This window comes from Nuphar pumila, chromosome 10, assembly GCF_984573655.1.
Source record: "Nuphar pumila chromosome 10, dmNupPumi1.hap1.1, whole genome shotgun sequence".
Classification (NCBI taxonomy): domain Eukaryota; kingdom Viridiplantae; phylum Streptophyta; class Magnoliopsida; order Nymphaeales; family Nymphaeaceae; genus Nuphar; species Nuphar pumila.
In genome coordinates this window covers 3,683,729-3,711,348 of record NC_143258.1, presented here as the reverse complement: position 1 = coordinate 3,711,348, position 27,620 = coordinate 3,683,729, and the positions used below count along the sequence as shown (strand labels likewise).

Sequence of the window (27,620 nt, the reverse complement as noted above, 5' to 3'; positions counted from 1 at the left end):
TTTCTTTTGAGGAGCCGTAGCGCCCTTTGACCTCCGGTTACTCAGAGTTAGGGAGGTTGAGGTAATCCTTTTCAGGGACCTCTACTACTGCAGTAGTATGGATTGCAATCCTTTGCTCCTGCGAAATGTTTCTCTTAGTTGCGCGCTGCCCGCATGTGGTTTACTCAGTTTGTAGCATCCCCGGTTATCACACTAGAAATTAAATAAGAGACACCGGGTGCATGTCTCACAGAATGCGAGGTTCCTTCGCGTACCCGAAGGAGTAATCAGAAGAACATAAGTACTAACCAAATAGACTGACATACTCTAGTTGTGTGTTTGCTTTAGCACTGCTCGTACTTTCATTACGTATGTTTAGCTTGTTGCTTAGTTCTCGTTCTGTTGCTATAGTTGTTGCACTTGTTACTTCATTGTTGTACAGTCTTGTAACACGTGCACTTACCTGACACTCACTTTTATTTTTATTTAAATGTTTCTAACTGTTCCATCATGCTAGTCATAGCCTGTTACTTGTAGTTGTAGCATACCTGTATCATGCTTCTTACTGTATGCTTTTCCATAAAAATGATAATATATGGATGGTTTATTTGACCAACTCGCAAGAGTACTGACCCCGTTTTATGGGGATACAGATGATGAGTAGACGTAACGACGATGCGATGGCGCACAACGGAAGACTTGAGACTCTCACTTAGCAGCAGATCTTGGCTCCTTCTGGTTTTGGGGTTTGAGGGGTTTTTCCTCTCATTTTTGAGAGACTGTTTTGATTTGATGTACTCAGTCTCGTTTTGTAGTTTTGTAAACATTGTGGTAATGAAATGTATTTTGATTTGACTTGTGGTTTGTTTTACTTATTGTGGCTCGCTCAGAGTTGCGGCCTTTGTTTTACCCTTGTTTCCTTTTTGTACTTTCGTTGGTTGTTTTAAACTCCATATATAAAAAAAAATTTGCTCAAAAACCAAAAGTTTTACAAGGTCGGGGTTTGGGGCGTCACAATTGTCATTACCATTGCCACTACCATCATCACCATTACCACCACCATCACCATTGCCACCACCACCATCACCATTACTGTCACCACCACCGTCACTACCATCACCATTACTGTCACCACCACCACCACTGCCACCATCATTATGTCATCACCAGCATTACCACCACCACCATCCAACACCAGCCCCACCACTGCCACCATCATTGTGTCATCACCACCACCACCACCACCATTGTTACCACTACCATCCACCATCACCATTATCATCACCACCATCCACCACTACCACCGCTACAATCCCCATCCACCATCACCATTACTAACTAATCTTCTTTTCTTGTTCATTAAAATTTAAATAGTTGGTGATCCAAAGTTCCAAACATTCACTTAATTAAAAACAAGGGCAGGTATCTTCTTTATAAAATGTGCTTTAATTTGTTTTTGTAAGCAATAAATAAAAAACAGATTCAAGCAGGGCCTGATTTTCCTTTTAATTTCTTTAATTAGCTTTCTGTACCTCTGAAAAGGGAAAAGATGATCAATTTTTTAAGTTTTTCCATGCCCAGAAATTTCAGGAAAAAGCTTTAGGTACTATGGTCACAGCAATTTCTTTGTAACTCTCTCTCTCTCTCTCAACAGCTAATTCAGTGATGCCATATTTAATGTGCAGGATACAATAACACAACTGCCCTTAGATTAGCTTGAAGTGCACATATTTGTAAAGAATAAAAAGTAAAATTGTACTACATCCCTTGAGGTAGAGAATGCAAGTCTAGTAGAGACATAAAGTTGCTTTAATCCTCCTAAGTTTAACCACTTGGGAATATCAAAGTTTAAATATAATTATGTCTGCTTAGTTATGACTTTGCCATGTGTTTAATTTGACATTTCTTCGTTCTTTGCTGAAGGTGCTGTTTCTTGACCGATGTTTTCATTTCTTCCCTTATGCCTTGTTTAATTTAATTCTACAATGTGTGAGCTTGTGTATGTTGCTCGCACATGCATGTTTTTGAAAGGGGGAGGGGGGTGCATACACAATTATGCATCGTATGCATACTTTCAGAAATGGTGCATGAAAATTTTGATGGTACTCTTATTCTTCTGGAAATAACTTTTGATGTTTTGCAGGAAAAGTTGGCAAGTGAAGAAGAATTGATGGCTAGTCATACAGGTCCAGAGGATTCTCCTGATAATTGTGATGAACATATGGTTGAGAGAACTGCTGATGCATCTCAGATATTACGAGCATCTAGTAATGTAATTGTGCAAACCCCAAAAAAGATTAAATTGTCTGACGATCACCTGGAAAGATGCCCAACTTTGCATTTTAATATGAGTGATCTTATAAACAGAAGGGAGCAGAGACTGTCAATGTTATGTTCCAATAACTGTGTAAAAAGAAATGGGACTCTAAACAGGTCAGTAAAAGTTTATGTATTTTTGTAGAAGGATTATATAAGGTTGATCTTGTAGTGTTAGTCATGGCGTATTTCTCTTGGTGTGCTTGCATTTTTAGGTGCTATTCTGCTGCAACTATTGAGAAAAGTTGCCTGCCTGAAGACGAGGAAGCAAAAGCAAGGGCACTGGATGCTGCAACTAGAGAGTTAGAGAAGTCCTTCAGAAAAGAAAAGTTTGCTAGAATGAAGGTCATTAGGATTCTTTTCTTGTTAGATTTGTTGTTTTTGTCATCTTGGACAGTTTCAGATTAGGCTTTAAAATTCACTTGTCAAGATTTAGATTTTTTTTCTTTAGGCTGTTGGTATATGACAACCTTAGATTTCATTTATGGATGTCATCTTCACCAAGTGTATTTCACCTGCTTGCTTGCTTGTAAATGAAGCTTTCTAGAGATTTGTGGTTTTTTCTTTTATGTTAATGCAGTACACCAGACCACATTTTTGTCAGATAAATACACAATGTAACTTTTACAGTGCCAATGCTGAGAGGAAAATGCATTGTTATTTATCAATATTTTGTCAGAGATGATACCTGGTGGATAACATCCTGGCATCGGATGTGCACTGCAGGCGTTCAGACTTGGCAACAGAATGAGCACCCACTAGTGCTGCTTTAGCGTGGGAAAGGTCAAACTCAAAGAACGATATTGAATGCACCTAGATTTACTAGGAGTAAGCTATAGTTTTAGGGTTAAATTAGAACATATCTAAAAACTTCAAAAGCTTGCATCCTGGGAACTTGCTTCTGAACCAGTGTTAGCAAAACACTGATTTATATGGTTTTTTTCTTTTCAAAAAAACTGTAAACGTCAGAAAACAAGTAGAGCGGCATCTCTTTCAAAACTTCGGGTAAAAACACATCTTTTTTGGTTGACCATTTCAAACACGTTTTCTTGATACTTTAAAAAAAACTGAAAAACCCAAACCTTTGAAAATAAATTTCTTGAAAGATTCAAACAAAAAATAACACTCTAAAAAAGAAAACTGGAAAAATTAGAATGGAAAGAAAATATTAACCAACACTTCAATGTCTCAGTAAAAATAAATCTACAGATTCTGCTTGTGTTCTTGCTCCAAAATAACTTTTGTCCTTTTTTTCCATGTTTTCTTCTTTTTCACTTTACCATTCAGTTTCCCTCATTGGCCTTCCCCATTTGATGAAACTATAAGACATTGAGAAGTAGCAGGTACCTGTTGTCTTCTTCTTTTGGGTGTTTTTCCAACTGTGGGTTACGGTAAGCTTTTTTGTCATCTTTATTTGTGCTTATAAACTGGATGATGGGGCTAGTGACTTGTGGTAAAAACTGGATTGTTGGTTGGGGGGATTGGCCTCTTTAGTTTAAGCCTGAGGCTTGCCTGAGTTCAGATGGATTATCTTCTGAACCAGGCTTAGGCTTGAGTGGTTATGCTTGGTAGTCTACTTGTCAGAAATCACGCACCGGTGTGTCCGGTTCAGATTGCAGAAAGGGAGAGAAGAAAAGGAGGCAGCAATGAGCAGCACGATTCTCAATAAGAGATCGTGCCCTATATTCCCTGTTATATATTTAATACAGATTGGATCGGGTTTGTGATTCTTCAGTCCAGACCTGATATTATCTATCATGTAAGAGTACAAAGATACGGGTCCAGATCTGGACCCGTATGTACATATACAGTCTCAATAGCCTCCCTCAAGTTGTGCATGGTTTTGAACCATGGACAACTTGTTCTTCAAAAAATAAAAGTGAATGCTGGTAAGGCCCTTAGTAAACAAATCTGTCACTTTATCAGTCGTGGGAATATAGGCTGGTTCAACTTCTCGATCTTCGATCTTTTGTTGAATGAAGTGTTGATCAATGTCTATATGCTTGGTATGACTGTGATGAATGGCGTTGAAGGCAATTTGTATGGCACTCTGATTATCACAAAAGAGATTGGTTGGCATAATAGATTCTTCGATCTCAGTCAAAAGATGTCTCAACCATGTAGCCTCTGTTGTAGCAGCCATGATAGATCGGTACTCAACTTCTGTACTGGATCGTGCAACTGCACATTGTTTCCTGCTACTCCATGCTATCAAGTTTCCGTCAAGGAAAACACAATATCCAGAAATCGATCGCCTGCCATTTGGATCTCCATCCCAATCTGCATCTATGTATACATCCAATCAATGTCGCTCTCCTTTGGACTTGGACCGATGATAAATAAGACTGTCTCCAAGAGTTCTTTTTAAATATCGAAGGATTCTCTTAACATCATTCATATGCTCTGTTCGTGGGTCATGCATGAATTGTGACACTTGATTCACTGCATACATAATGTCTGGTCTGGTCAAGGTGAGGTATTAAAGCATACCCACGAGACTACGATATTGCCTGGAGTCTTTGTATGATTCTCCATCCTGAGCACTGAGCTTATGATTTAATACACTAGGAGTGGATAGTGGTTTACAATCTGTCATGCATGCCTTATCCAATAAATCCAAGGTATATTTGTGTTGAGTTAATGAAAGAGATCCATTCTGTCTATCCACTTCAACTCCCAAGAAATAACGCAAGACTCCCAAATCTTTCATCTTAAACTGTCGACTCAGTAAGGCCTTGGTAGCTTCTATGTGTTTATCGGAGTTCCCAGTAATAATAATATCATCCACATATATAAGAATCAATGTACGTACCTGATAATCGCAGAAAATAAACAATGAATGATCGAGATGAGAATGAATGAAACCATATCGTTGAACTTCAAGGGAAAAGCTGTCAAACCATGAACGAGAAGCCTACTTTAACCCATAGATGGATCTTCGTAGTTTGCAAACATATGTGCTGAGGCTATATTCTGCATAACTAGAGGGTTGCTCCATATACACCTATTCTTTCAGACTACCATCTAAAAATGCATTTTTGACATCAAGCTGACTGAGAGTCCATCCATACTGAACTGACAAAGACAAAATTAATCGAATAGTTTCCATCTTGACCACATGACTAAAGGTCTCATCATAATCTTGCTCGTATTCTTGAGTGAAACTTTTTGCCACCAACCTCGCCTTTTAGCGTTCAATAGATCCATCAGGTTTATACTTTATTTTATAGACCCATTTAGACCCTACAACATTTTTGTCTAATGGTCTAAGAACAATCTCCCAAGTTCCAAACTCATGTAAGGCTTTCATTTCCTCGTTCATGGATTTAATCCATTTGAGTGACATAGATGCTTGTGAAAAACTAATAGGTTCATCCTGCTTTTCAATATGGGAGATGAACAACTGTAAGTTTGTAGAGAAGTTATAACTAACCCATCTTTCAATAGGATGACGAATCCTCAGTCCTTCTGAGTTGCACATCAGTTCACTGAGCATTGTCTTTATTTCGTCGTATATAGACAACCCCTTGGAACTTTGTAATATCTGAAACGGTAGGCATAGTATCCTACGTATTTGGCGACTCTTCCCTTTGTGGGTGCACATCAGGTTCATTCTGTTCAACCGATAGTGTATGACATGAGGTAGCATCGTGCATAGCCATTTGACTGAACACCTCAGCAACAAGCCACGATTGATAACCTACATCATTCACGCTGTGTTCTTCTACCCTTCGTGAGCTCTCTGTGTGAGTTTCATCAAACACAACATTTCGTGAAACTCTGATGCGATTAGTAGTGGGGTCGTAGCAACGATAACCTATGTATTAATCAACATATCCAACGAACTTACACTTGCATGCCTTGTTCTGGAACTTGTCATGTTGGGAACTGTAAATATGAACATATTATATACATCTAAACACTCGCAATTCATTATAATCAGGCTGAGTCCCAAAGAGTGTAAAATAAGGAGATTGATTCGCAAGCAATTTCATTGGCAGTCGATTTATGAAGTACACAACAAAATGAAAAGCTTTCGTCCACGGGTTTAAAGGAACATGAGTGTCATGTATCATGCTCAATGCATTTTCTACAATGTGCCGGTGTTTTCTTTTCGCCACACCATTTTGTTGCGGTGTGTGTGGACAAGATATTCAATTACTTATTCCATTATCCTGGAGAAATTCAGTAAATTCCTTTGATAAATACTCTCCCCCACCGTCACATTGGAAGTATTGAATTTGAGATGAGAATTGATTACAAACTAGGGCAAAAACTGAGCGAAAAAGCTCAAACACTTTAGATTTGTTTTTCATAAAATAGATCAAAGTATATCTGGAATAACTATCGATAAAGGTGACATAATAGCAGTTGCCCGATAAAGAAGATTGCGGGGTAGGTCCCTAAACATCAAAACAAATAATTTCAAAAGGCACAAAAGCTTTTTGATTTATTGAGTGAAATGGAAGAACATGACTCTTACATAAATGGCAACTGGAACAAAGAGAAATATCAGACTTAATACTCAAACTAGACTGTGGAATAAGTCCACTAGACACAAGTCTCTCAATGAATGAACGATTACATTGACCCAAACGACGATGTCAGTTTTTTGGCTTATTACATTGAGACAGACTAAAACAATCTTTGAATGACACTGGCTGAACTGGCTGTGGATTTATTGGAGCAACACGAACAAAAGAAGACTCCTTGAGGATATATATATTTCCCTGTCGTTCTTCTTCAACGAGCGTCTTATTCGTAAAAAGATCCTTGATACATATAGGAGTAAATTCGACAGAAGAATTAGTATCATCGACAAGTTTAGAAACAAAAACAACATTCTTAACAATACTAGGTGAATGATAAACATAAGATAAACGAAGTAAAAAATTGGGGAGTGAAAGAGAAATATTTTCAACATGAGAGATAGGGTGAAGGGCACCATCTCCAGTTTTAATACTAAATTTACCACAATAAGGGATGAGTTGTGAAATCTTACCAACATCACCTGTCACATGTGCGGCAGCCCCAGAGTCAATGTACCAAGTTCCCTGCTCAGTATGCTTGAAGCTCAATTCAAAAAGAGCAGAAATCAAGAGATTCTTCACATTCTCCGTTTCATCCCTTGCTTGTCCTCTAGTGGAAGGCCCAACACCATTAAATTTGCCTTTTTTTTGTAGATTATGCCAGCAATTTGTCTTAACGTGCCCATTTTTGTTGCACTGAAAACATGTTGGTATATGTCTAGAAGATTGGTTCTCTGAGAATGAGTTTGGTGACACGTTAGGCATGGGAAGTAATCCATGGTCTCCTTGATTACCTCTTCCCTATCTACGCCCATCTCGAAAGCCTCTACGTCCTCGTCCTGCCACCATGCCTGTGACAAGAACCTCATAATTGTTGGAATTTAGAGCCAACTCCTCACCTCTAATAATGACTTCATATTGCAGTAGTTTCACGCGCATATCATCAAAGTTAGGCAATGAAGGAAGGCATAGAAAGGTGACCAACATGTGATAGTCAGATCCATGACCATTCAACGCCTGTTGAACTTTTTCTTTGTAAGGAATTATACAACCCACCATGGCTAGTTGGTCTGTGATGCTCTTGACTTTGTTCATGTATTATGTAACCGATAAATTCTCTTTCATCAAGATAAAAAAGCCTCTCTTTAAACGCAGAATCCTAGCCTCTGAGATTTGTAAATAAGTTTGTGCGAGTATCTGCCACAGTTCTCTAGCTGAACATTCGTCTGGAATGGCCACCAATACCTCTTGAGAGAGGGTAGAGGTAATGTAAGCCACACCAGCCTGATCTTTTCTTTTCCATGTTGTAAACTCTGGATTGCGAACGAGTTTGTTAGAAACTTTCCCTTTATCGTCTCGCTCTTCTTGCAGGATGGACTCGGATGGTGCATGAATCGTTCCATCGAGGTGACCAGAGAGGTCCAAACTACGAATATTAGGCAAAATTTGCCTCTTCCAGGTCAAGTAATTGGAGTTATTCAATTTCTCAAATATGAGTTGACCAAGAAAATTGGACGGAAGTGACAGAGAATCCATGAGAAGAATGACGAAAGAGAAGGATGAGAAACCTTTGTTCAACAATTCAATGACCCAGCAACACATATTTGTCCGACCTCTTTTTTTTTGCGTGGACAATCATGTTACAATCAAGGTTCTGCTTTAAGCCCTTTTCTATTTGCTATAGTGATGGATGAGCTTACGAGATCAATTCAAGAAAATGTGCCGTGGTGTATGTTGTTTGCTGATGATATTGTTTTGATTGATGAGTCTAGAGCTGGGGTTAATGCTAAGTTAGAATTATGGAGATAGACATTGGAAGCAAGAGGTTTTAAGTTGAGTAAGAGTAAGACATAATATATGGAATGTCGGTTTAGTAAGCAACGAAGTAGTGATGGGAGTGTAGTGAAGCTTGGTGAGCAAGAAATACCGGTGGATGATTGTTTTAAATATTTGTGATCTATCATTCAAAGGGTGGATGCTATGTCACATGGGTGCGGGTGTGGGTGCGACACGGGTGCGGCGCGGTTTTAAAATTTTTGGACACGGGGACTCGGCTATATATATATATATTTAAAAAAAAAAGTGCAGAGACACAACACAGTCACAGTCTGTGACTGTGCACAACACAATCCACTGTGCAGCCCCCCCCCCCCCCCCCCACCGATTATTTTTTTTAAAATTCTGTAGTCCAGAAAATAAAAAAAAAATTCCAAAAAATGGACCAAAATGACCCTGGGTGCGTTGACCGTACCCAGGGTCGGGTTGACCGAGTCCGAGCCGCACCCGTGTCGGTGCGTGTCGACGCAGGTGCGTCGACCTTGGAGCCGAGTTCGTGTGACATAGGGTGGATGAAATGGAAAAGTGCAACTGGAGTGTTGTGTGATAGTAGAATGCCATTGCGGTTGAAGGTAAAGTTTTATAGGACGACTATTAAGCCCGCTTTACTATATGGTACAGAATGTTGGGCTGCCAAGAGACATCATATTCAAAAAATGAGTGTAGCTGAGATGCGTATGCTAAGATGAATGTGTGGAAATACAATAAAAGATAAGATTCAGAACGAGGAGATACGTAAGAAGGTCGGCGTTGCACCCATTGAAAATAAGATGAGAGAGAATCGTTTACGGTGGTTTGGACATATTTGGCGAAGGCCTAATGATGCTCCAATTAGAAGGATTGAGAAATGGGAAAATATATTAGTTAAAAGAGGTCGGGGTAGGCCTAGGAAGACTTGGATGGAGATGATAGGAAAGGATATGAATGCTTTGAACCTCACCGAGGACATGACATTGGATAGAAATGATTGGAGGAGAAGGATTCATGTGGAAGACCCAGAATGATTTTCTTTTTTGGTTCATATCGCCGATCCCAATTGTTTTGGGATGAAGGCGTAGTTGTTGTTGTTGCTGTTGTAGTCTTGTTACAGTTAGTTAAAAATACTCTGCAGAAACGTGATTTGGAATGATTTCAGATCTGAAACCTTACTCTGCAAAAACGTGATTTGGAATGATTGCAGATCTGATCTGAAACCTTGCTGGAAATATCAGATCTAAAACGACAGCATAAGAGTGATCAGGATTTAAAAAATAAAAAAACTGATCTGATATGACCAGATTCTATTTTTGACTCTGTTAAGAGAAAGGAAAACTTGATTTGCCGTAATCAGATTTAATTCAGAAGGAAAACTTGATTTGCCATAATCAGATTTAATTCAATCTGCCTTCAAACAACAAGGTCTGATCTGAAATGATCAGATCCGACGTCAGGGAAGAGAAAAGGTAGCGATCGGAATTCAAAGAAATCAAATCTGATCTGATATGATCAGATTTGATTTGCCACTTTGAAAGAAAGGGAAAATCAGGTTAGTGTGACCTGAATTGATTTTGAGAAATAAGAGATTTTAGGGAAATAAAGAGGATAACAGATCTGATCAGATATGATCAGATTCAAGTTGACGTTGAGAAGAGAGAATGGCTAAACGATGAAAACTAATTTGACCTAATATGATCAAATCGATTTTCAGGAAATGAGAAGGGTAAAATCTGATTTAGAACAAGAATCACGTTGAGAAGGAAATAAGAAGGGAAGAGAAACTCGACCTGATCGTTAGACCTTGACCTGCTCTGATACCATGTCAGAAATCACGCACCTGTGTGTCCGGTTCAAATTGCAGAAAGGGAGAGAAGAAAAGGAGGCAGCAATGAGCAGCACGATTCTCAATAAGAGATCGTGCCCTATATTCCCTGTTATATATTTAATACAGATTGGATCGGGTCTCTGATTCTTCATTCCAGACCCGATATTATCTATCATGTAAGAGTACAAAGATACGGGTCCAGATCTGGACCCGTATGTACATATACAGTCTCAATACTACTAAACATTTTGAAGCCTACAAGTGGTATAAATAGGCACAGGCTTCTTTTCCCTGTGTTAGCACAATATTGGTGGATGAACATTAGGATTTGTAGTGTAAGTAGCTCCTTTAAAAGGGGACAGTGGATGGATAGAGTTGAGATGGTAAGTTCTTGGTAGGGTGAGAGTAAGTGGATACACAAGAAAATGAATGGTCACGGTCCATGTTGGTCCATAACCCTGGCTGCAAACGAGTGAATAACATGTGTAAAAATGCCTCTAACCCACAGATGGATCCAGTAGGGTGGTATACCATATACATTCTTATGTGCTCTTGCAACATCTACGTGACAATCATTGCAGTCTGTGACATATTTGTAATGTTACTTTCAGCATTATATATATATATATATTTATTTATATATTAGAATGACAGAAATGCTAGAAGATTAATGAGCTAAACTTCCCTTGTTTGTTAAATGCAGAACAATGGTAAAGGAAACAACCCATTCTGGGATCATGTTGTTGAACAAGATTCAAAAAAATATTGCAAATATTGTGGGGATGAATATAATGGAAGCATTACACACTTTAAGTTTCATTTATCAAGAGAAGAAGGTAATGATATTAGACCATGTGCTCAAGTGCCTAATGATGTTCAAGCACTAGCAGTATGTGCTACCAGTGAATTGATAAAGAAAAATCCTAAAAAGAAAAGCAAGATCAGCTCCTCTATGGTGACTAATAAAGGAAAGGATTTTAGTTCTTCAACGCGAGCTATTTTGACAGAGATGTTCAATAAAAAAGGATAAAGGGTTTGTAGATAAAGTGGTTGGTCAAGATTTCATTATGAATAATGTTGCTTTTGATGTTATTAGTTCACCATCTTTTGTTGAGATAATTAAGGTGGTATCAAATTTTGGCACTGGTTATACTCCATAAAGTTACTCGACTCTCTGAACTAAGCTAGTGGATAATGCTAAGGTGGATATTGACAAATATGCCGTTTCAATCAAAGAGTATTGGGACCATTCTAGAATGCACTATTATGTCCGATATTTGGACAGGTATGAAAAATCCTTCATTAATGTGATTGCCTCATGCCCAAAAGGAACAATATTTTAAAAGCGTTTGAAACATCTGAAAATAGATTGACTGGAGTTTTCTTAGATAAATTACTCAGTTCAGTTATTGAAGATATAGGACCACAATATTTTATGCAATTTATCACATATAATGCCTCTATTCTAACTATGAAGTTGCAGGTGCATTAATAGAGGCAAAACATCCTCACATCCTCAAAATGAGATGCGTTGCTCATGGAGTTGATTTACTTTTAAAGGATATCAATAAAGAAATTGATTGGATAAGAAGAGTTCTGGATGAGATCAAAATGGTAGTAGATTATCTTTACCGATATACTATCGTTTTAGATTTAATGAGAAAATTCACTGGTGGAAAAGAGTTGAAGAGGTTTTGCAAAACAAGGTTTGCAACTAATTTTTTAACACTTCAATCTGTCTTAGATGTTGAAGAAGGGTTGAGACTAATGGTAGCATCAATTGAATGGAGAACAATAAATTACAATCAATTAGCCCCAGGAGTGCAAATCACTAATGTAATTCAAGGTGTAAGGTTTTGGATTGAAGGAGCTGACATAATTAAAGCCTTGGAACCACTTGTTATAGTGCTTCAATTGGTTGTTGGTGAAGGATCAACAACAGGATATCTGTATGAGGCAATGGAATGGGCAAGAGAGACAATAAAACGTCATTACATTGGCCAAAGTGACAAATATTCACAGTTAAATTAATTGTTTGAGTTCAGAAGAGCATAAAACATTATTCACGCTATTCGTGTAGCTGCTGGATTTCTTAATCCATCTTCAATGTCTAATGGTCGTATAAAGTTTGACAATTCTGAAGTAAAAGATGGTATCAAGGTGATTGTTAAAAATATGGTTGATGCTGAGAAAAAAGGGAATTTTTGTTTTTCAGAATTATTGAAGTACCATAAAAGAGATCCAGAGTTATTTGATGATGTTGCAATGTGACTACTCACAACAACACATCCTCGTAACTATTTAAATTATTTTCAATTTTCCATCACAAAAATAAATTTCTTGCATTATACTTCATGCAGGAGTTTGGTGGGAAGTATATGAAGGAAGTGTTCCTGAGCTTAAAAAGTTCACCATTCGAAGAAATAGATTGTCTCCAAATAAACTAAATGATCTAGGTTATGTTCAAATGAATTCTTTTATGATGGCTAAATCAACTCAAAATGAAAAGCATGACAGTATGCCTATTAAGCTTGAAGCGATTGGTTTAGCAAGTTTTGCAATTGATGAGGTGTTCGATGAAGAAAGCAACGATGATGAACATGTTGACAATGAAGATTGGCTAGATTTCGTTGATTATTGCAATTGATGAGGTGTTCGATGAAGAAAGCAACGATGATAAACATATTGACAATGAAGATTGGCTAGATTTCGTTGATTAGAGAGAAACTTCATATTCACTTGTCCAATGAAATTTCCTGTTTTTCATATTTCATATTTTATTCTTGTATGAATCAATGACAATGATATTATTTTTAACATATAAGCTGAAACTGTTGGTTATTTTATTTTAATGTGACTACACACAGAATTTATTGGCACATATGTACACCCGTTTTTTGGTGCTATTTTTATAAAACTCACACCGAACTAAACATATATTTTTTGTTTGGCATACTTTATAATTTCTCATTCTTTATACTGTTTTTTATCTCGTATTTTTAAAATTACATTGTTTAGAACTTGTACTCGTTTCATTATGTTTTGTTGGCGCTCTACGCTTTGCTAACTATATTTGGAACTTTGAAACCACATGCTTCAATCTGCTGAAACTTTGAGAAGTTTTGCTTCCAAAGAATGAAAAACTTCCTTTTCTCATTATGAATTTGAAGTTTCTTGATAGGAAAATGTTCTTTTCATTCTAGAAGAATTGTACTCTCTTTTTAAAATTATGTTTTTAAAATAAAAAAACTACATATGTGATGGGTAATTTGGTAAAAGGCTTGATGGTTCTTCCTACTCAGTTTCATTCTTGCTTCTTATTCGCTCTCTCTGATGCTTTTAAATGCTTTAAATTTCATGCATTAGGGCATTTCTAAATAATTGCTTCTCACTTTATCCATCACACATTGCTTCTTGTGTTCACTCTTACTCTGATAACTGGTTTAGAAAGTTGCATATGAAGTTTAGTCAAATTGGTAGCTTTCTATTTTGGTCAATTAAGGGTTGTCAATAGATTTTTAATTGAATGGTTTCTTAATGTGAGTAGTTGCTTAACTGAATAGGTATCTTATTATAGGATAGATTTTAAGTGATTTTCGTTACTAGAATAGGAGTACTCTAAGTTTCTTATTTTTAGGTACGGCTTTTGGCTATAGAAGAAACAGCAAGGTTATTTTGTAAGAGTGAAATTAGATTGTCGAATAATATTGTTTGTTCCTTTCTTGTGGATTCGGGGAGTATCTCTTCCATGTGAATTCAAAGAGCCTCTTTCCCTTGGGCATTGAAGAAATATCCGGTCTTTGTCAATCCAATGATATTGTAAGAAAGTATCTAAATAAAAACTCATATGATCTACATGTTACAAAACTATAGAAAATCATAAACAACAGAATGTTGTAACTAAATGGTAAATGCAATTATGCTTCATGTAGGCCCTGTTGAGATTTATCTTGATTTATTATTTATAAATAATAAATAAAAGTCAAGTTCATACTTCATAACATATCTGTCTTTTTACTTAAAGATAAAAATATTGTTTGGATGTAAACCATTTACGAGCATAATAAAATAAAGGTAAAAGTGGTGGTGGTAGAGGTGGGGTGCTGGTGTTTATGAAAGTGGAGATTGGGTTGATCGTAGCATGGTATAGAAAGGTGGTGGTGGTGAGTCCATTGTGGCAGTGGTAGAGGTGGGCGGTGATGGTGACGGTGGAGGTGGCTGGTGGTGGTGGCTAATTGGGGCTAAAATAAATAAAAACAGAAAAGTGGCCAAGAAACATCATCATAAAAGGGAATCTGTGTTCCACTCAACATTGCCAAACATTGGTCCTAGGGATGATATAAGTGTATGACTTACTAGGTCTATTCTTGTCCCAGTAGATCACAATCCAATATCCAGTATTTTGGTCCTATGGTTCATGTGAAACATCTCATAGTTATTGTTTATGTTCAGTGCCAAGCCAAGGTTAACTAATTGGATATTGGTTGGCATGATGATAATTGTATATTTACCTGGTAGAAAATATAAATAGAATAAGTATTCACAAACTATATAATATTAGAAAAAAGTTCTTGTAAATGTGAAATGACATATCATCTTTGAAAGGTCACCAAATGAAGGCTTCAGGATACGCCATCCTTTTCACTTTCTTTAATTATAGGGCTCGATGCCTATCATACATACATTCATATCCTTCAATAAGAAAGGTGGGAGGAAGCATAGAGTCACTGGGTATAAGCAATTCATTGCTTGATTATGGTAAAAGCATTCTAGGCTCCATTAATCACATGAGACAGTTATTTGTCCAGATCAAAGAAATTTATGTTTCTTGTGAGTTCTAGAAGTTCTTGGATATTGGTACCACTTGAAAACAAAATGTAACTGCTTGTTTTATATCATTTTTTGTATATCTGTTTGTTATATTTCCTTGTAGAAAATGATTTTATGTGCCATTCCCGAGGCACTAAGAATGCCTGCAGGATATCTTACAGAGTCTTGCATCGAAGTAGGGTATTTCCTGAACGTGATATTATAAAACAAGAAATAATTCTATTACAATGATATATGGATACTTGGATGTCATAGTATTGATATCATGTGTGTGCATAGAATGCCAAGATCTAAATTATTACATATCAGAATGTTCTGTAAAATAATGCTTTTAATTGCTAATTAAGTTGCTTTTCATTTAGTCTGTGACCTAAATTTGCTTCATCCTTTTGGATTGACATGATTGAAAATGAACTAATAGGTGATTGGACAGTTCAATCTTGGTTTTATCATTGGGAAATTGGATAAAGACCTATTTATCATTGATCAGGTATTCTTTGACGATAAATCTATATAGTATTTCTAGTTTCTGTTATAGTGTCTACCTTGCTCATGGAGCTTTTTTTGGTTGAATATACAGCATGCAGCTGATGAGAAATATAATTTTGAACGGCTCTCAAAATCAACCATCTTGAATCAACAACCTTTACTTCAGTGAGTATAAATGGCTATTGAATGGATTGTGGTGTTTTATGCATTCATTACTTTATGGTACAATGTGATGAAGACATGCAGTTCTCCAGAAAATCTTTTTTGGTCTGGTTTTCCAGAAAAGAGTCATGGAATACATTGTAGAGGATCATCCATTTTTAGCTTACTGGCTGAAACTTGATTTTATTTGTAGGTGTATGATTTGATATTTCAAACTAGAACAAGGACTTTCAGGCCTTCGATAAATCATCATTCATGTACCTATTTGCTTTTCCAAATGCAAGTATATTAGCTATGACAAGGGCATGCCTTTATTTGCTAAAGGAATCAATGTTAGGTGTGATCTCTTATAATGTTTAAGGTATTAAATTCATTGTTTAATATGTTATTTGGAGTGCAATTGTACAGTAATGATTGATCACTTAGTCCTTATAGTGGATTGTTCCAATATCCTCATTCTGTGTGAGGAAGCTTAAACCCCTTGATTCAGTTTGACACTGTATAGCCAGCCAACTGCGTCGTGCCTGTCCCTTTAACTGGTTTGTTAATTTTATTATTCACCCATGCTTTGCATTTCTTATCTTCTTGCATACAGAGTTACATGAGTATTTATTTGATTATATATAATGCTAGCAATTTGGTATATGACATTTATTTTGAAGTCTATGCGTTGCATTTTATGACTGTTGTTTCCTAACAATTTGCTTTAGGCCAGTGAGACTGGAGCTTTCACCTGAAGAAGAGGTTATAGTCTCACTAAACATGGAGATATTCAGGTTGGTACTTGAACTTCAGTATCTTAGAGCTCTGTCTTTACTATGAATTTTTTTTAAACCTTTCCTGAAACTTTTCAAAGTATTTTTCTTTTGTTATTATATAGAAAGATATATTGATCATATTACAATACGTTTCATTTTAGTTAGTGTATTAGATTGATGCATTTTTACTGTATTATGTTGATTATTGATGCACTGGAGTGAGTCATTCATCTTGATGTATGTACTGGGAGGTTACTGAAAATATTCTCTTGTGTCTGCAAAGGCAATACCAATGAAATTTGATGTTAAAGAGGCTAATATAGCTTATTTTCTTTTGAAGAATTGCATTATGTCCACAGTTTAGGGCCTTCATGCTACTATAAGAATTTCAATACTTTCACAGTTTTAGTGTCTCCATGTTACTATGTAGAGAGATGGCAAAGTGGATGAAAGATTTAAGCATGCTTATCTCAATTCCTTTACTTTCTCTGTGATATTCATTTGTGGGTCATTGTGTAGTATCAGATTCACAAAGAAACAAACCACAAAGAAGAAGATGAAGGCACTCTGTCAAACTTCATTAGCAGACATCATTAACACGCAGCCCGAGTCAGACTTGAACAACAGCAAAAAATGAAGCTCTGCTCACCTCCTCATGAACAACAATCTCCTTCTTGAGTGATTGTGGCTTTGATACCATGTCGGATTCACAAAGAAGCAAACCACAAAGAAGAAGATGAAGAAGGCACTATCAAACTTCATTAGCAAGAAATAAGAAGAGATGAATCATGAAACATATAGGGGTCGACCCCCTTTACATCATTAAAAGACAATTAGTTGACCTCTAACCTCTTGACAGATTACATTGATATCTCTGTTAAATAATGATATATTAATATGTATACTTGAGTGGGGTAGCACCAATGACTAGTAATACATATGATACATCTATATTACACTATTCAACATAGGTTATCCTCAGAATGGTCTTCCTACTTGTTTTGTTTCATATTGACATTAAATTCCCCATATTGCTCTTTATTCTTCTTCTGAGCCATGTATATAAAAACGTGCCATTTAAAGAGTAGATCTAAAGTGAGTTAGATCTGAAATTCAGAAACTCAATATTAAATATCATTGTTGCATAGATTGGTTCCAAAATCAAAGTACATCTTTGTTTGGGAATATCTACGGGTATGGACTTAATCAGGTGCAAGTTGGCTTGAAGCATATAGGCAATAATAATATTTTAAATTTCCTTCTAATACAATCCAAAATGATTTGCATTCTGATCGTAGGTCAGCTGGATTCTGTAATCAAATACAAAAAAGAGTAATAGAGTACCTCTTATGGGCTTTACAAACACATAAAAGTGTATATAGGCAAGGACCACTTACGGGTCAAATACAAGCACACAATCGCAACCCACGAATGGGCAAGAAACAATGAGTAAAAAGCTATGTCACACGGACTCGGCTAGGGAGGCGCCGCACCCGAGTCGACACGCCCCGACACGGATGCGGCTTAGGACACGGCCCGGACTCGGTCAACGCTGAGTCGGACTCTGTCAACGAGTCGAGGCTGAGTCCGTACTCGTTTTGGACTCGGTCAATGTTGACCGAGTCCAAAATGTCCATTTTCGAAATATGTTTTGGATTTGGGTCGGGTCCGGATCTGCACTCGACCCAAATCCAAACTTCATCTCGAACCCTAAAAAGGGTTTACGACAGGGGAAGGGGCTTACCCTATCGATTTTGCCTCCCCCCCATCCCCTGCAGCTTCCTCACGCCGACGATCCACTCCGACGACGGTAGCCGCAGGCGACGCCGGCCACCGTCTCCCCCTTTCCTCCGTCAACAGGTATGCCCCCCATTACCACTCTCTCCTCTTCGTCCGACAGGGGGCTCCCCCTTATTTTCCGGCAGGTGGCGGAGGCCCTTGCCTCTGCCCCCTGTTAGAAAAAAAAAACGAGGCAGGGTGCTCTGCCTCGTTCTCATTTCTCGACAGCCCCCCCCCCCCTCCCTGCACCCTCTACTCGAAGAAGAGGGGTCCCTGTGCCTCTGATTCACAAAGGAGGGGCTCGACCCCTCCTCGTTTCCCATTTGTCCGACAGGGGTAAGAAGGAGGAGTGGGGGAAGAAGGGGGCTCGCCCTTGAGCCCCTCCTCGTTTCCCTTTCGTTCGACAGGTGTAAGAAGGAGTGGGGGAAGGAGGGGGCTCGACTGACAGGCCGAGCCGAGCCGAGCCTTTCCCGTCGGACAGAAGGGAAACGAGGATGGCCCGAGCCCCTCCTCGTTTCCCTTCTGTCCGGCGGGGCAAGGCTCGGCTCGGCCTGTCAGCCGAGCCCCCTCCTTCTTACACCTGCCTAACACCCCTGCCAGAAAAAATAACGAGGCCGCAGGCTCTGCCCCTGCCTCATTCTTATTTTTCGACAGCCCCCCTGTAATAACCGTGAATTTTATCAGATAAATAAACATGAATTTCATATTCAGAAGCTGTTACATGAATACTTTTATTGTTTGATTTTTATATCTAATTGGATCTTGGATGCCCTGCTTGGAGCTTCGATGTCGGATCCTTTTATATTATTTGGATCTTCGGTAATTGGATCCAGACAAATACCTAATAATAGATCTTTATTTTTGGTTCAGATCCTTGATATTGGAATCTCGATATCATGGTTAGATTTGATAATGGATCCAACACTTATTATGTGGATCTGCGAATTTATAATCAGATCTTAAAGGAGAAAACTTTATACAAGATCCATAATAGTTTATTTTGGAGCCATATTCATCTACTGAAGGTTTGGATCCAAATTATATCATTTAGATTCATAGTTTCAATAGTGTAATAGAGAGAAAAGTTTTAGATTCAGGATCCATAAAGGGTCCATATTTATGTATAATATCATAAAAATAAAATAAAATAATAATAAACATAACTTATATATATACCCAAGTTAATAAATGGATCCACAGTTGGATCCATATTTCGGGCAAGCTGTGGAGCCGCACCATAGGAGAGTCGCAGATCCGTTGGATCTCAGGTCATGGACTCGGACCCAAGCCCTGCCCCGCATACGAAAAATAAAGGGGAGAGGGTCCCTACCCGATAAATCAGTCGTTAGGGTTCATTTTTGAACCCTAACTCATCGTGGGGAGTGGCTGGGGAACGAAATGTGCAGCCGCCGATGGCAGGGGGGAGATCCCGAACCCCTCTTCCATCTCTCTCTCACTCCTCTCTACCTCCCACACCTCTCTTCCTTCCACTCGCCTCTTCTTTCTACTCCCGCACTCACTGTCTCACTGTCCCTCTCGACCCGAGCTCGCCAGCAGGAGCAACCGATGCCGGCGATCTCCCTGACTGCGACAGCCACCTCCTCGTCGTCGGAACAGGTAGGTTTTCCTGTTTTCTTCTTCTTTTGGGTATTATGTGGGTCGAGTATGGGGTGCGGGGGCAGTGAATAGGGATTTACGAGTGCAGTGAATCCCAAATCCGACAAGAAATTTTGGGGATTTAGGGTTTAAGCTACCGAAATTCCAGAATCTCCGATTTGGGGATTTTGGAGTTTCAATAGTAAAGAGATAGAGTGTCTGGCATGGATTTAAATATGGGGAAATCGAGTTGCTATTCGGGATTTCACGGTGAACCCCAAACCGAAACCCCAAATCGTTGATTTGGGGGTTTTGTAAGTCTGTCAAAGAAAAAAAAAAGGGGGTTTTCTATTCCTGCTTTAGGATTTCTGAAATTTTTCTTTTGGGTATTGACTGTGTTCGGTCATGTAGGGGTGGTCGGCAACACCTCCATCCATGGCATCTTCGAGGAGAAACGCTGGAACAGGTAGGATTAGTAACTTTTCTTGTGGGTTATTGATTGGGTCTGGGTGTGCTTGTGTTGGTCAAAAAAAAAAATACTTGAATGCTGAAGGCTACTGCTAACCTAAACCGAGAACCCAATTTCTTGGATTTGGGGGTTTCTTGTTTTAGATTCATAGGATTGTTTCTTGAACGCAGAATGGGGGTAAGGAAAAAGGGATCTCTTGGTGTTTTTGATTTCTTTCGTTGGTTATAGTTAAGGTATTTATGAAATGAGTTGGTTGGCGTTCTTGATTTTCTTCATTTCAGCACTTTTGGAGTTTTTCTCTCCATTTGGGTGTATTGTATTTTGCGTAAATTTTGTTGGATAGTCTGGATGTGGGGTTTAGTGATCTTGGAACAAAAAGATTCTCGGGAGCCTTGCTGCAATAAATGTACAACCTTTGATTGAGGCTGTGAAATTTTATGTCTGTTACGCTACCTGAAAGCGATGTTTCAAATATACCATATGTGGCTAATTGAAAAAGGTAGAATCATGGTCACATTACACAATTCGTTTGGATCTTGTCTGCTTTAGGAAAACATAGGCATAATTTCCTACAAATGATGCTTGTTCGTGGAGACCCTCGTCCACCTTGTCACTCCCCAGTCCATATCCTCATCAGCCATTATATTTTTCATTCAACTCTTTGGCTGTATGCATACAACCGTATCTATAGGTGGCATGTTGTAATTTATGGTTTAAATATCCGGTGTGATAAGGGGTTGATCTGATGACTTATCTTTGACCCTCCTACCAGAACAATTTCTTTTTAGGTTGTAGTTATACATGATTAACATCAAAACCCATGACGATAGGAATGGACTTTGTTTGTTTTACCTGTGCATGAACCCATTCCTCATGTTAATTTTCTTTACAATAGAGCATGTTATCCGTTCCAATTACTAATATTTGCTAATTTAGGTTCTGATGTTGCTTTTACATTGAATCTCTACTTTATCAATGCCCCAGTTTCATAGTTAAGCTCTCTTTATGACAGTGAAATTTATACACCACACTAAATAGTTAATAATAGAAAAATCCTGAAGGAGGATGCATATCTGACTTGGAGGTTCAGATATGGCAAATGCCACGAACATAAAAACAATGTAAACATATGGGTTATATGATGTTTTGTTGACAGTTTAAATACTTGAGTAATATGTTAATTGGTGGATTGTATCACAACTGATTTCCTATTAGTTTGTTGACGGTGATTAGAGTTGATTATATGATATCTTGTTGGGTTCCATCACCAAATCGGATTTTTTTTTTATATATTATTATATTGATTGATATCCAAGATAACTATATGTCATTTTACTGACTATATCAAATCTGTTTCAATGTTGGTTTAATAACTGATATCAAGTCTGAATACATATGTTTTCGTTACCCATTATCATGTTAAATTTTGAATTCTTTTATTATCTATTATCAGACTTGAGTTCCAAGTTATTTTATTTCCCATAATCGGTATTGTCTTCAAGTAGTTATGTTGGCTGTGATCAGATCTGAGTACATGTGATTATGTATAATCTTATACAAGTTGTATGCATGATATTGTGGGAAATTGAATATGCTGTAGTCTAATAAGCTTCTTCCTCATAATTTCTTAAACTGCATATTGCTTGACGATAAATGCATATTGAGCTGCATAGTTATTTGGGTCCAAGTGCATATTAAACTGCATAAATTATGATATTCGAAGTGCCTACTTTTTTGAAAGTTCTGATTAAGCTGCACCCTTGCTAACGTTAAAATGTCTATGGATTTGCTTATCCTCTAAGGTTTAACTTTATGTTAAAGTGTATAAACTTTCTAACGATCACTGTCCTAGCACACTACATACTTTCTGAAATTATCAAATGATAATAAAGACACCAGAGCACTATGGGAGGGTGTTTGGGAACTCCTGCCTAATGGGCAATATGGGTTGAATACCCGATACGGGTATTTGGACTGTTAGCTTGTGTGCTATGGCAATGCAATCAATGAAAAACTTAATCTTAAGTGTTGTGTGCCCGACTGATTTAAAAGGTACCGGGGCATCGGTGCTTACCGGTTTAAAGGTACCGAAGCACTCTGGGTAATAACCATAAGACTGATGAAAGACTTAAATTTAAATTATGTGGCCTGACTGGTTTAAAGGTACCGGGGCTTGTGTGCTTGACTGGTTTAAAGGCACCAGAGCACTTTGAGTGGGTTTATGCAATCAATGTGACAAAGGGTTGGGACTGTTTTGTACACCTTGGTAAAATGACTAAGGTTGGGGATTCTACTGCTATGATAGTAGAAGGAAGTCAGGGAAATGCCCTATACTTCGGGAATATAATTAAATGAAAAGTTTAACCCACTCAGATTCGGGCTTACCTTGGAGAGGGTAGGTGGTACAAAACTCTGGGGACATGTGTTTGTTTTCGAGCGTAAAGCGACTCGTTGGTCCCAGTCCTCAGAGTTGGGGGACCCGGACTACCAAATGTGTCCTAGGTGGTAGCTCCATGTTCTTCTGCAGAAGTTAGGGATGCATCCTGTTTTGGTTTTGGCCTTTGGGAGATTCTCTCGGTCACTGGCCGCTCCCTTAGGATTTTCAGTCTCAGTTAAAATGTTCGGGTTAATAAAATACCCTTGAATAATATACCCCCGAACGTTTTCTTCTGAGATGGTTGCCTTGGCCCACGTGTACCCGTGGGATAAGAAAAGATAAACATTAATTAGAACAGTTAGGTATCACTGTGATGGAGTCATTAAAGAGACATTTGCATATTTTTCAGTATGCTTTATATTGTGAAATTGTAATGATCTGAAATCCTGAAATGGGTAAATACGAGGTGATTGAACTATTACATGAAAGTTATGCATGTTATTGTTATTGCTGTTGCATCGCCTACCTCACTTGCTTATTAATGTTGCACACTATGCCTTACCTGCTCAGTTATTGTTATTGCATAATTGTTTACCTGCTCCTGTCTATGACTGTTGATTTCTGTTGTTGCTTACTTGCTTATGTATATTTTGAAAATCACCTATGACACCCACATCTCATACTGGACTCATGATATACCTGCATTAAGAGTTACTGTTTTCCTACTTAGACGTGGTAGTCTAATTCCAATTAATTTACTATTTTTCAGGTAAAAAATAGGGTTTATGAGTGGTTGCGGGATGAGGTATCAGATCGAGATTTTTGGATTTATTGTTCCAGGGATGGCTTGGGTTTTCTTTTATGATTTTAACTCTGATGATTTTCATTGATATTGAAATGAAATAAATGTGTTGGGTTTTCTCTCCGCCGTAATGTCTCGAAATGTTTAGCCCTATTTTATTTCTTGTTTCCGCTGTTATAAAAAAAAAAAATCTTCAAATTTTGGGTTAAAAATTTCGGGGCGTTACACCCCCCGCCCTGCACCCTCTGCTCGCAGAAGAGGGGCTCAGCAAGGTTCAACAGGGGCTTGCCCTGCCCCTCCTTTTTGCGTCAGACAGGGGGTAGGCTCCCTGTCTCGAACCTGATTTACAAAGAGGGAACAAATCTCCTCGCAAAGGAGGGCCTGGTTTGAACCTGATTTGCACAGGGGGAACAAACCTAGAGCTCCTATTACTATTATTTTAAAGTATTTATTAACTTTATTTTATTTACTTATTTTCTTTTCACTTTTCAGATATAATGGCAAGTTCTAGCGGTAGTGTCAATACATTTGGTTCAAGTTCTAACCCTGAATTAGAAGATTCTCAACCACTTTGGAGGCTTGTGACAAAAGGGATAAAAGCTAGTGGTGGTGGTGGGAATGTGCAGTTTCATTGTAATCTATGTAAGACTGTTTTCACAGGTTCTTATACGCGTGTGGAAGCACATCTTTTGCATATTCGTGGTCAAGGAATTAGGGCATGTTCTGGGTTGACAAAGACATGTTAAAGCAATTAAAGAAAGAACAAGAGGAAGTTGAAAAGAAGAAAATTGCAGAGATCAGAAACAATTAGATTAATCTGTTTTTTCTTATTGCTAGTGATATACAAGAAGAGCTTTTAAATAAAAGAAAGATGAAAAGCAATAAAACAATACAAGCGTCATTAAAAAACATGGCAAGAGCAGAAAATGATAAAAAGATTGGTCGATTCTTTTACTCAAGCTCAATTCCTTTTAATGTAGCTAGAAGTCCACACTGGAAATATATGATTACATCTTTGGCTAATTGTAATTTGAGTGGTTATGTGTCTCCTAGTTCAGAAAAACTAAGAACAGTCATTCTTGCAGAGGAAAAAATAGAATTGAAGACTTGTTAGAGACCCAAAAATTTGCATGGAAACGACATGGAGTGTCGATTGTTTCTGATGGGTGGACTGATATATAAAGGCAACCACTGATAAACTTCATTGCTTACTCACTTAATGAGCCAATCTTTTTGAAGACTGTTGATGCATCTGGAGAGTATAAAGATGCTGAATATTTAAAAAGATTATTTGTCGAAGTGATAAAAGAAGTGGGTGAAGAAAGTGGTGCAAATCATTACTGACAATGCTCCAGTTTGCAGTCGTGCAGGAATAAATTTAGCAAGTGAAGATACATATTTTTTGGACTCCTTGTGCAACACAGTTTAAATTTGGCACTTAAGAGTATATGCAATCCATCAAAAGATGATGCACATGCACATGAAATGTGCTTATGGATTAAGGAAATAGAGCATGATGTTCGAAATATTAGAAATTTTGTTGTAAACCATCATCATGCCCTTTTTATATTTAATAGGCATTCTGAGCTCAAGTTATTGAAAGTTGCTGAAACTCGATTTGCTTCTCTTATTGTTATGATGAAAAGAATTAAGCAACTCAAGAATGCATTGATGATGATGGTGGCTGATCAAGATTGAGATTTTTATCGTATTGAAGATGATGTCAAGGCTCAAGCTATCAAAAAATGCATCTGTGATGATTTTTGGTGGGATAAAATTACATATTTTATTGAATTTACAGAGCCTATTTGGGAAATGTTGAGAGAAGTTGATAGAGATGTACCCATGCTTCATAGAATTTATGAAATATGGGATAATATAATTGAAAAAGTTCAAAGTATCATTTTTAAACATGAGAAGAAAGATATTGCACTTGATGATTCAGAATTTTACAATCATGTACATTCAGTTTTAGTGAGAAGATGGGATAAAAACAATACACCTTTGCATTGCATGACACACTCTCTCAATTCAAAATACTATGCAAAAAAATGGTTGACAGCAGGTGTTGGTCGTGTTTCTCCAAATGAAGATCCTGAGATATCAAGAAATAGAATGATATGTCTGGGAAGACTTTTTAATGATCTTCACATGTTTAAGGTTGTAAATAGTGAGTTTGGCAAGTTTTCTACTGGGAGATTTGATTCTTTAGTAGCATTCGTGGCAAGAGACGAGGAAGATCCCCTTAATTGGTGGGCAACATATGGATCTGAGACACCAAATCTGTAACGTATTGCAATGTTGTTATCTCAACCTGCTACATCATCTTGTTGTAAAATAAATTGGAGTACATATGCTCAAATTCACAACATTAAAAGAAACAAACTCACTAGTAAAAAAGCAGAGGATTTGATTTATGTTCACTCTAATCTACGATTAATTTCTCGCCGCACCAAAAAAGAGTATAGGTACTTTTTTTTCTTTGTATTCGAAGTTTGTATTTAAATATTTGTATTCAAAGTTTTAAGTTAGATACTAATATAGTCATTTTTTGATGAAGTTGTGGACCATCCAAGAATTGGGATCAGTGTTATTATAAACGCGCCTCAAGGCGCAAAAGTGCGCCTCGCCTCAAGGCGAGGGCCTTTGTGCCTTGAGGCGCAGGTATAAAGCGCAATACCCCTGAGGCATGCGCCTCATAGACCTTGAGGTGCACGCCTTGAGGCGAGGCGCACCTTGGATTGAGGCGCACACACCTCGATTTATTTGGCTTCCAATCCCTTATCTCACACCGTTTTCAAGGGGAAGGCTTCCATATTAGGGATATCTCCATGTATCTCCATAGCAATAAGGGCGAAACACGTTGCATTTCACAATCGGTGCGGGCCAACATACTTCCAAGATCGTTAACCTCTGTAATGGTTTAAACGCTGGAACGTTGGAGCCGATTCTCAATGATATGGAGCACGACCTAGGGTTTGGCCCAGCATTGCCAAGTGGGTATTCAAAAGTCCAAAATTGGTTCATTGGATAAGGCTCTCATGGGCGAAATATGGAGGAATTGCAATTAAGTGGTGCGTCCAGCAATAGGTAGGGCAGAGGGAATTATAATGGCCTGGCACGAGGATTTGGTTGGTCTGTGGTGAATTTGGGAGATTTCTCAATTTTCATTCTTTTCTTGAATGGTGATCCCTTATCGTTCATCTTAACGGCAGTCTATGAACAATGCATAAGTGCCCGTAAAGAACTTTTTTGGAGGGAGATTGAAGAGGTTGCTCGAGTATTCACCCCCACAAACTTTGAACTGTTGGTGTGGAGGGTGACTTCAACTCACTCTTGATAGTTGACGATTCCAATGGTGTGCAGCAATACACAAGGAATATGCAGAGGTTTGCTAATTTTTTTAGATTTCAAAAGTCTATCAGATTTACCAATGCAAAGCTCCAAATTCACATGGTCTAATAAGCGTGCTCCTGGGCTTTTGCCCAAATTGGACCATTATCTTGTGTCTTCCTCAATGTTACATGTTCATGATATGCATGCTCATGCTGATCCTATTTCCTTTTAGGATCACCTGCCAATTTGGTTGGACTGGGCTGATCATGGTGGTGTAAGAAGCAAGGGGTTCCATTTGAAATTGTGGTGGTTAAGAGTTCCAGGATGGGTAGAACTTGCTCAAAATTTGTGGGAAGAGGCCATTCTCCGAAAGATGGGCCATGCAAAATCTAAGCATATGTGCAGAACCTTATAGAGTGGAACAAATCTAAGCATGAAGCAAAATTCAAAGATTTGCTTGGGTGGAAAGAGCAACTAAAAGACCTTCAAAGCTTAGAGGAAAGGGGTGGTGGTGCGGTTGATGCCGTTGAACTGAAGGTCAGGTAGAAAGCATTGGTGAAG

General features: G+C 38.0%; 1 protein-coding gene across 1 annotated transcript in view; it reads left to right on the top strand.

The window, feature by feature from the left end:
* The window catches only part of PMS1 (DNA mismatch repair protein), a 44,481-nt gene that overhangs the window by 11,184 nt on the left and 5,677 nt on the right, over positions 1-27,620 (top strand). The window contains exons 4-8 of the mRNA XM_090019911.1: positions 2,123-2,412; positions 2,511-2,640; positions 15,713-15,781; positions 15,872-15,945; positions 16,653-16,718. Of these exons, the coding sequence (XP_089876037.1) occupies positions 2,123-2,412; positions 2,511-2,640; positions 15,713-15,781; positions 15,872-15,945; positions 16,653-16,718 (629 nt within the window). The remainder of the gene's footprint in view (positions 1-2,122; positions 2,413-2,510; positions 2,641-15,712; positions 15,782-15,871; positions 15,946-16,652; positions 16,719-27,620) is intronic.